We start from the raw sequence: 10974 nt of genomic DNA, 5'->3' as shown, positions 1-10974 counted from the left end.
TGAAATGCTGCGTGTTGCCTTCATTGCTGGATCATTTTTCTAGAAGCAAGAAAGGGAAAGACCAAAAAAACAAAAACCTCAAAAGAATTTTCTCAGGGAATAAAAAGTTTTAATTAATATCTTTAACACAACTCTCTTTAAAAAACATACTTATTTTAAAACCCCGAGCAAAAGCCCTGTCATTCATTTCAAAAGACAAATCATTTCAGTGCTCTTCCTTGAAGTGCCTGCAGTTTCTTCCGCTGGTCTTAGAGAAGGGCATGGGACCCGTGCTTCCTGTCGTCAGGATAAAAATCCAGAAGGGAGAAATCCTGTTGTAGCGGGTAGCTGTTTTCATCTAACACAAAGAGGCTCTGCACCTTCAGGACACAAGGTGCCCCACTGCCCGCCAGCAAGGCATGGAGCAGGTCTGCGGCGACCAGGTTGTAGGTGACGTCTGAGGGAGGGGCTGAGGAAGAGGAAACATGAAGGGCTCTTAGCATCCCTTCCAGGAGTGTGGACATGCTCACATTGAAGGGTTCATTGTTTCCCTTGGTTTGTCAAGTCCCAAACCCACTGTAAATGTCTCTTTCTACCCCCTCTCTTTCTAGTCACAGGTTACTCTAGAATGATGAGGCACAATACCTGCTGATCTGGAGAGAAGGCACAAGTAATGCACTGTTCAGACTGATGGTGTTTCCTGTTATGGTACAGCCCCTGGCTTCTTCAAACAATCAAGGGAAGAACTGAGATTAATCTTTTCCTAAATTAAGCCTGAAACAAAAAGGGCATGTCCATATCAGAAAAGTACTCTTATATTTATCTAGTCTATAGCTCTTATCACAGTTATATATACACATATTTATTGTTTATATAACAGGATTCTAAGTTGGTTACTTAATATCAAATCTTGATAATATATACAAATACTAAGATTATAGGTGGATATGTCATTGTATTCTGCATTTGTCCTATATGCTTCCTCTCATTTTTTGAGGACATCCAATCAAGTCATTAGCAAGTTGCTCAACACTAGACAGACAAGGCGCCAATGACTATGCTCAGACTCTACTGGTTCCCTGACCAACACCACCAGCCTTTCTTGGATTGAGTCTACAGACTCCTGGAGGGCCCATGACATATTCCTGGAGGTGTGAGAATTCTGTACAACACTTAAAATTTTTGAATTTTCACTTTAATAAGCTAAAAAAGAATCAAGGTTAGTGATAACCTGAATGATCTGATGAACACTTTATAACGGTGCCCACATCTTCACTTATGGATACAATTTAATTAATGCCAAGAAGGAGGACTTTAATTGTCTCAGGACTGGGCAAAACACAGGTTTTGAGAATGATGCTTCTCTGAGAAATAAAGACTAACTGCCATTGTGCAAAAAATGGAAAGACAAGACTGAAAATAAACAAAGAACAATGAGAAAAGGCATGAAAACAGTGGAAAGAATGAAAATTAATAAAGAAAGTGAATTTAAAAAACAGAGAGACTTCCGATTAGGATGTAGAATACTGGTAAGAGTGTGGCTCCTACCCTAACAATTATTAGAAAAAGCTGAATAAACTACAAAATCACAATCTTCTTGGACCTATAAGTGAGCCAAGGTTGTACGGCTGCCAAGAAGACTGCAGTGTAAGGAGAGACAGGACAGGAGCACGGGTTTACCTGGGGCCGAGCTCAGAAAGAAGACAGTCCACCAAACAAGCAAGAATGAAGAATGTGCTGAAAGTTTCAATGGACTGCTAAAAGCCAAGCGTGGACCAGCGTCAAAGACAAGGGGGCATGTGCTCTTCTCATCTTCACCAGGTACTCACAAGGCTGGATGCAGGGCAAGACATCAGAGAAAGCTTCCAGCTATGGTGAAGGCCTGGGAAAGGGGAGAAGCTGCCAGGAGGAAAAGCACAAAACACCACTCAGGACGGCTCCCTTAAGGAACAAAAGCCTTAAACTGCTGGAGGAAGACCTCAAGTCCTACTGCCCCAAGATACAGATGGTGAGGATGAAGATGGAGGAAAGGTGAAAGGAAAATCCCTCTATCCCTGGGGGAGGAGCAGAAAACCACCCTGGATCAAGACCATTAGCGGTGCCCTGCTGCTGAGAGATGGGCAGGACCACACAAAGATACCCACCAAAGACACAAGGCAGAGCTTGGCTGACTTGGCAGGAGGGGCAGGGTCACTGAGAAAGCACCACATCCAAGACCCAGACACACAGAGCCTGTGTAAGACTAAGGCTGGACCAGAATCAAAGAAAATCACTCCTGCCCTTCCCTCCAGGCTGGGATGCACCAAATGACAATGAATAGAGCTTGTACAACCTGGGGAGGTACCAGAACATGAAGAGAAACTCTCTCTGAGACCCAGGTACAGAGTGAAGGGTTAAAGCTGACTGGTGACGCAGGAATATTAGGGAAAACTCTCTGGAGAACCACTCCCCACCATGAGCATACATAATGCTAGATAATTGGAAGCCAGTGGCGACCAGAAGGTAAACAGAACAAAAAAACCTCAAATCCGACTCGTGGTCTGACAAGATTAACTACTCTGCCCACCCCCAACCCCCAGTAAAGGTCTAGGAAAACAGGCATGCCCACTTCAGGTACAAATACTGTTTACCTCAGTCTGTATTATTCTATATGCAATGTTCAGCATTCAAGCAAAAATGAAAGCCAGAGAAAATAATCCACTATTAACAGACAGAGCAATCAACTGAACCAGATTAACTCAACTGCTTAGAGAGTCTAAGACTGATGAGAAAAGGATGGAGTTTGAGCGTCTGACAAATGGGTCATCTTCACTTTGTTGTTAGCCACTGACGAGACCTATCATCAGAGCTGAAGATCCTACATATCCGCACCACCGACACTGGACAATCTTTATATGTTTATATAGTGTCGCACATTCATTTACTTAACTAAGGTCCTGGTGTTGGACACCAGGTAGGTCCTTGTTGATTATCTATTTTATACATAGTAGTGTGTATAGTCTTGTGTTTCACTTAAGCTGAATTATCCTTCTGCTTATATACTGACAAAAAACCCTCAATTTACAGTATAGTGTTCCTTCTGTCCCAATATACTATCTACACTCCTGAAATGAATGGTTTCACCAAGAACAACCTCTTGATGGAGTGTTGATATCTTACCTATAACTCTGTTGAGCCAGTCAGGAGAAATGTTGAGAAGAATCTTCTCTATCAGCTTTGATCCTACATGGACGCAAACCTTATATATTCCATCAACTACGGTCATTAAAGCTGGCCTACAAAAGAGTAAACAGCACAGGACCCTCAAAAAGATTTTCAATTAAAGAAATGTTTAAATGCAATATAATTTCAAAAATCACTGGGTTTTTATGCAGGGTTAATTTTAATTACTAAAACAACTCTAGGATGTCCTGAAACATCCCAGAAATAAAAGAAGGGCTTTTTTTATAAAAAAGAGTTTCAAGTGATAATAAATTTTATTTATTCCATATTCATTTAAAATTTTCAGATACTAATGTAAGAGGACATTATTTTACACTGCTGTATAAATTATTTCTAGAAATAAAATAAAGATGATAATCATGTATTTCACAATCACAACTTCAAGTTATTTTTTTCCACTGGATTCTTTCTCATCAAAAACAAACTGTTAAAAAAAAAGAAAAAAACCTGTTTTGCATGTCAATAAACAAGGAACTAGGTAAATAGTTTTCAGTACCTCATGCAATTGAATATTATGTGACTGTTAAAATGAATGAGGAAGATTTATAAGTGCTATTAGGAGAGGAATGCCATGATACACTCTAGGAACAAACAATATGAACAAAACAATATGGATAATATTATTCTATGTACTTTTAAAGACAGGGATATACCTCTTTTAAAAATAAATTATTAAAAAATAAATTGAAATCAAGATACTACTTGTGGCAATGACTGGGTCTGTGAACATCAATGGCATCAAGTAAGGAACATGGTTGTGTTCCGTAATGTAGTTGAGAGCCAACCTTTCACAAACACAATGGTAGCAACCAAGTAACTTTTGGAAGAGGAAACAGAGGATTCACTGTCTTTAACAATGATGACTGGGCATTATCTTCAACTTTGCAAATTGGTCTTCCTGATGGTACATATTGTGATGTTATTTCTGGAGATAAAATTGGTAATGATTGTACAGGAATTAAAATCTATGTTTCTGGCAATGGCAATGATAATTTTTCTGTTAGTAACTCTGCTGATGATCCATTTATTGTGATTCATGCTGAATCTAAATTATAAAGCTTGAATTAAATACATATACCCGGGGGGGGGGCGGAAATAAACTGAGAACAGAATTTAGAAAGACTCACTAGTATAGGGGAATTTAGTGTAACAGCTAAAACATGACTACTGATTTTCCCTCTAAAAACTTACTTCCCCCTTTATCCACATGATGATTCTAGTTTCTTTCCTCTTTTACACTCTATACTCTTACCCCAGGCTATCTTTCTTCCTCCATTCTTTATTTCAACAAATACATACTCAATATCTTGTACCATGCAGTGTGCTAAGCTGGGTATACACTAGTGAATAAGACAGATCTGGTTCCTTCACTCAAGGAACTTAAGAGTTTAATAGGATAGAAAAACAATAAGCTTTTCTACAATGGTGGCAAGATGATTCAATGGGGATAGAATAGTCTTTTCAACCAACTGTACTGGGACAACTGAATATCCACATGTAAAAGAATGAAGTTGGACCCCTTACCTATACATAAGAGCTAAAGCTATAAAATTCTTAGAAGAAAATATAGGAGTAAACCTCCATGATCTTGGGTTAGGAATGATACTTTTCTTAGAGATGATGTTTCTTTATGTTGCTTGAAAAGCACAAGCAACAAAAAGAAAAACAGATAATAAAAAGTGTTGACAAGGACATGGAGAAACTGCAACCCTCATACATTGCCAGTGAGACTGTAAAATTGTGCAGCAGCTTTGGAAAACAGTTTGGCAGTTCCTCAAAAGGAACAAAAAGTTACCATACAACCTAGCAATTCTACTCCTGAGTATACATCCAAGAGAAATGAAAACATGTCCACACAAAAATTTGTAAATGAATGTTCAGAGCAGTATTATTTATAATAGCCAAAAAGTGGGGATAATCCAAATATCCATCAGTTGATGAATGGATAAATAAAATGTGGCATATCCATATTATGTGGCAATAAAAAAAATGAAGTACTGATACATGCTACAATATGGATGAAACTTGAAACATGTTAAGAAAAAGTTAAGTCACAAAGGACTGCACACTGTGTGATTATTTAAATGAAATGTCCAAAATAAGCATACCTATAGAGCCAGAAATTCGACTAGTGGGTGCTATGGGTTGGTGGGAGGGGAGAATAAGTGACTGCTATGGGTATGGGGCTTTGGGGGAGGGGGGGATGAAAATGACCTAAAATTGATTGTGGTGACAGTTGCACAAGCCTGTGAATGTACTAAAGCCATGGAATCGTACATTTTAGATGGCTTAATCTGATGGGATGTGAATTATATCTCAGTAACGATGTCTTTTAGAAGACAATGTGCAAGTAAACGACTCCAGGTACACACACACACATGGCACTCTAACAGAGAACAAAGGAGGTGACTAAGAAGGCCTCTCTGATGAACGGCCACTGAACTAAGACACGAAGGAGCCAGCCTCGTGGAGTCAGGCAGAGAAAAGAGCATGTGAGAAAGCCCTAAGGAGGAAACAGTCAGAGTGTCTAAAGAACTGAAAGAAGACGGTACAGCTGCAGCCCTGTGAGCAAGGCAAGGAGTACAGCAGATGAGACGGCAGAGGCGAGTGTGATGGGAAACTCTGGAAAGGTTTTAAAGGAAGGGAGTGGTCACTCTGTCAGCTGTGGAGAATGGACTGGGGGGAGGCGAAGGGAGGGGACCACGCATCTGAATCCAATTTTCTTTTCCAGACAAGCAACTTTCAAAGTAAGAGCAAAGTTCATTTACTTATTTATAACAAACATAAATATATGTAAAGGGAAATAAAGCTTATGGACTAAGCTTCTGTAAATTTTCTTAAAAGTATTCCATGATAACATGCTGAATATATTTGCATACGGTTTTTAGATATTGCAGTATTTAGAAATAGAAAAGAGAATAAAACACTGAGTGCTAGTCTGCCATCCTTAATTTCTAATATGAAGTTGGGGAAACTGAGATACAGAAAGGTTAAACACCTTACTAGCTTCCACAACTCAGAGGTTAGATCATATAATTACTTTTAACCTTTAAATTCCAATAATATGTTAAGGTGGGGGAAATGAGTTTCTTATGAGCCATTTAGAACTTGGTTAAAAATATAAACCAAGTAAAAGTTTTCTTCAGTATAGCTGCTTAAAGACAATAAAATCTCCCAATTACTGCTTTTGAAAAATTCCTGTTATGATTACTGGGCAATTTCTGCTTTCATAAATAGCTATTTATCACTCAGGAGGAACAATTTATTCTCTTGGATAAGCTCTAGTTAGTTCTCATTAGAAAGAGTTGATATATGTAATTTTTTGGTCACTTCCAGTCCTATAATATTAAACATTTTCCATCCCGCTGGCTTGCTTAGTTGCCTTACCTATAGTATTTTTTCTTCATGGTAAATGGCAAGCAGCTAAAACACTGTTTGTAGATCTTGTTCTCATCTGTTTCTAGTTCCAATCCACATTTTGCACAGCCAGTATATATAATATTGGGAAGAGAAGAAAAAATAATCTTCAGAGAACTGTGAGCATTTAGAGCTATCTTCAGAGATGCTGTAATGGGAAACACTAGCTCTAAAATCTGGGCTTTGATTAGAATCACTCCTGTAAAAGACAAACAGAAAGAAATATCACAAATTAGGAGGCCAAAACCATAATTTAATTTACAAACATGGTTAATTATACAGTTGATTCACAGTTATTTATAGTAAAGGATACACCGAGGTCTTGTTCTTGGTCTTCTCTACTCTTTTCCTAGACAGTCTCACTCACGTAGGACTTCCGTATTTACTCTAGAGTGTAAGGGGTGATCTGCCTGCAACTTAGAGTAAAGATTTATTTGGCTAATTTGGCTGAAAAGGTGGATGTTTTCTTCCTCCTGTCCTCTGGAATCATGAAAAATCAGTTTAATCTTTTTTAGAAGAAATCCCTCTAAACACTTGAAACTAACATGCCATCTCTTCTTTCCTTTTAATTAATCATCATCAAAAGTCAAATAGGAGGTCAGTAATTCTTCTATTCTCTACTTTGTCCAAAAATAATACACCACTAGCTTACCGTCTTTTTAAACTTTTTTTTCAATTTCCCACCCATCATCATCCACACTCTGGGCGTTGGTTACATAGCCACGTGAGCCCTGAGGGTCCTCATGTACTAAATATTTCCTGTGTGACTCACCAGGCACCTCAAGCATGTTCATTCACTATTCACTGGCTCATGCACTCACCCATTCAACAAATACTGAGTATCTCTTATCTGCCAGACATTCTTTTTTTCTAATTTATCTTTGCCTTACTGTATACTAGTGAGATTGATGAGTTTATCTGAGCAACCTTCTCTTTTCCTCTCCATGTTCAGTTTAAAGGCTTTTTTAAGGCTTTGAATTTGTTCCTCTTCATCCTTTTGGCACACTCCAGGTCAAGAACTCATCATTCAGTATCCTGTTCCCTTTCCTGGTAATCTCTGCAGGGGTCTCATTAATGGCGACTTTCCTATTCCTAAGCCCTTCAGTTTGCTTCAGTCTTTTAGTTCCTGAAGATAGTTTCATCATCTCTTCCAATCATGTCATATATCTCTACACAAATTATAAGGGTGTGTAGCGGTCAGCATACCTAATAAACTATAGCAGACTCTTCATCACACCTTTGCATAGACATGATGAATCACTAAGAAAGTATTTAAAGAAATAACTCAGTAATTTTATTTTTATTAAAGCATAGCTCACCTATGTTTTTTGTTTTTTTTAATATTTATTTATGTGGCTGCGTTGGGTCTTAGTTGCGGCATGTGGGATCTTCGTTGTGGCATGCAGGTTCTTTCATTGTGGTGCATGGGCTCTTCGTTGCAGCACGTGGGCTTCTCTCTAGTTGTGGCGCACGGGATCCAGAGTGTGCAGGCTCAGTACTTGCGGTGCGTGGGCTTAGCTGCCCCATGGCATGTGGGATCTTAGTTCCCTGACCAGGGATCGAACCCTCATCCCCTGCATTGGAAGGCGGATTCTTAATCACTGGACCACCAGGGAAGTCCCAATAATTTTAGAAGAATGTTAATATAATTGCTAACATTTTGTAAATTTACACAACTCTTGAAAAGAACTAAAAGTTCATGATGAATGTGGATACAGCTTTCAAGGGGTTCATGGCCTGCTGGGCACTGATATTCTGCTGATAGCAGGATACTTCCTTCCTTCCTCCCCTCCTCCCTTCCTACCTTTCTTCCTTTTTTTTTTTATTTTTGGCTGCACCATGCAGCTTGAGGGATCTTAGTTCGCGACCAGGAATTGAACCCAGGCCACTGTAGTGAAAGCATGGTCCTAACCACTGGACTGCCAGAGAATTCCCAGAATCTTCATTTCTTTACAAAGAGTCAGGCACAGCCTCAACCCCTCTGGCTTTTACTAAGGAAGCAGACGTTCTTGGGGAATTCCCCCTGTTAATCTCCCTTTCTTCTGCCTTTTATTTAACTATGAAATAGGTTAGAAAAACATTGCTTGTATTTCCACATGCTCTCCCCATGTCTGTCTTAGAAACACATAAACAATGATAAAAACTATGAATTCCACCCTCATAGCTAAACATCAAGAGACTGAAAATAGCTAAAAGGGCCTCTGTGAACACAGGATACTGTTACCAAACACAAATTCAGGTGCCCGGTGCATAGTGAGGCTAAACAACGCAAAATGTTAGAGTTTGGAGCAGAGAAAGGTTTACTGCAGGGCCAAGCAAGGAGAATGGGCAGCTCACACTGCCCAAACTCCAAACTCCCTGATGGTTTTCAGGGAGAAGTGTTTTTGTTTTTGTTTTTATTGAAATATAGTTGATTTAAAGTGTGCCAATCTCTGCTCTACAGCAAAGTGACTCAGTTATACACATATAGACATTCTCTTTTTTATATTCTTTTCCATTATGGTTTATCACAGGATATTATAGTTACCTATGCTATACATTAGGAACTTGTTTAGGGAGAAATTTTGCTGGGCAAAATTTGGGATGAGGGCTGCAGGGTGTGACTTTCTTCTGATTGGTTAACGGTGAGGTAACAGGGTGGTGTTCCAGAATTGTCAATCATCAGACTTCTGATTTCAACCAGTCTGGGGTCTCAGCATGTAGTTAACCATCTTCCACCAGGGTGGGGGCCTTAGTTCCTGCAGAAGAACTCAAAAATTCTGTTATGTATATTACTTGAGCAGGAACCAGGATCCTGCTTTAATATTTGTACTATCATTTCTTGACTGCTCCTTCTTTGTTTCTGCATTCCCTTACTTCCCTGGTTAGTAACTGTTGGAATCTACTCTTTGGTATTCAGGAAAGTCTAGAGGCTGAAGCCTTTATCCTGCAAATAAGGAACTGGGGACACAGAAAGGTTTCTGTACCTGCGAAGGCCCCGCAGGGTCCTGCTCAGTTTCACAACCAGGGACTGACCATAACAGCACGGAGTTTTTGCATGGTTTCCCATTGGGGAGTACATCTCCAGGGTATGCAAGAATAGTCCCAATTCCCAGCCTCATCCCCCAAATTGGTGAGTCTATATACTTAGTACCATTAATCATCAAAACTGTAGCCACCTAATTTGTTGTTGTCCATAATGTTGTTTATTTTTATTTTTAAATCTAATTCTAGGTCTCCAATCCCAGCAAGTAGATGTTATATGTAAAAGGTAGATAACAGAGTAGACTTCTCTGTGACACCAAATTAAATGTAGCCCCTCTACTGCCTATGGCATTCTTCTTGCAGTGACCAGCTCCGCAAGCCTGTGGGGTTTTGGGGGTGGGGGGCAGGGACAGGAAGGACATATAAATATGAAACTCGGTTAGAAATTTACATGGCACTACAACACTACCCAAGATTTCACCAACTAGTATAAATCTAGAGTTTCTATAGCCACTTACTTCCATTTTTGAAAGTTGTATCAAAATTTTGTTTGATATAAAAATTTGTAAATTTTCTATCATCTGTGTTTATTTTCCAGAAGTATTATTAATTTAACTTAATTGTTAGTATTGAAACAGAGCAGGACCTTGTGGGGCTCTCCCAGGTACAAATCCTTTCTGTGTCCTCATTTCTTGTTTGTAGGAAATAGGCTTCATTCAGCCTCCTTGATCTTCCCTGAGTTCCGAAGAGCAGATTCAAACAGTTGGTAATCAACGAAGGGAGGGGATGCAGAAACAAGGGAGGGGAAGTCAAGAAACAGTAGTAGTACAGCAGTGGGGCAGGGTCCTGGTTGCTTCTCATGGAATATACGTAACAGTATCTTTGAGCTCTTCTGCAGGAACTAAGGCCCCCACCCAAGTGGAGGATGGTAACTTCAGGCTGAACACACAGATTCCCAGAGCACCACCCTGCATCTCTCACCCCAAATACTGCCCATAAAACTTCTCCCTGAAAACCACCAGGCAGTTGGGATTTTTTGAACATGAGCTGCCCATTCTCCTTGCTTGGCCCTGCAATAAACCTTTCTCCGCTCCAAACTCTGACATTTGGGTTTGTTTGGCCTCACTGTGCATCCGGCACACGAACTTGCGTTTGGTCCCAGTATCAATAAATGTTTCCATGTAGAAGTGGGTATATGGAGTTCTTCTCTGAGAATAAATCTCTGTATTCAATTAAAAGGTGGATTTTTTGAGAGGCTGTTGTTTTTGTTTTCTACTTGCATTCTCCTTAGCTTAGTTTCATAATGTAATAATGCTAACCTATAATCACATCTTGGAAAATATTCAAATACACATACCTGAATTAACACAACTTGTAAAATTTTAACCTGGC

General features: G+C 39.4%; 1 protein-coding gene across 1 annotated transcript in view; it reads right to left on the bottom strand.

Moving 5' to 3' along the window:
• Window positions 1–248: 248 nt before the first annotated feature.
• Window positions 249–10974, bottom strand: part of SHLD2 (shieldin complex subunit 2) — a 52954-nt gene continuing 42228 nt past the window's right edge. The window contains exons 6-8 of the mRNA XM_007458370.1: window positions 6589–6817; window positions 3139–3254; window positions 249–448 (exon numbers count right to left, since the gene is read on the bottom strand). Coding sequence (XP_007458432.1) covers window positions 249–448; window positions 3139–3254; window positions 6589–6817 — 545 coding nt within the window. The remainder of the gene's footprint in view (window positions 449–3138; window positions 3255–6588; window positions 6818–10974) is intronic.

Source organism: Lipotes vexillifer, unplaced genomic scaffold (genome assembly GCF_000442215.2).
Source record: "Lipotes vexillifer unplaced genomic scaffold, Lipotes_vexillifer_v1.1 scaffold437, whole genome shotgun sequence".
NCBI lineage: Eukaryota > Metazoa > Chordata > Mammalia > Artiodactyla > Lipotidae > Lipotes > Lipotes vexillifer.
Note: the sequence above shows the minus strand (reverse complement) of the source record. Positions and strands in the feature narration are given on the sequence as shown.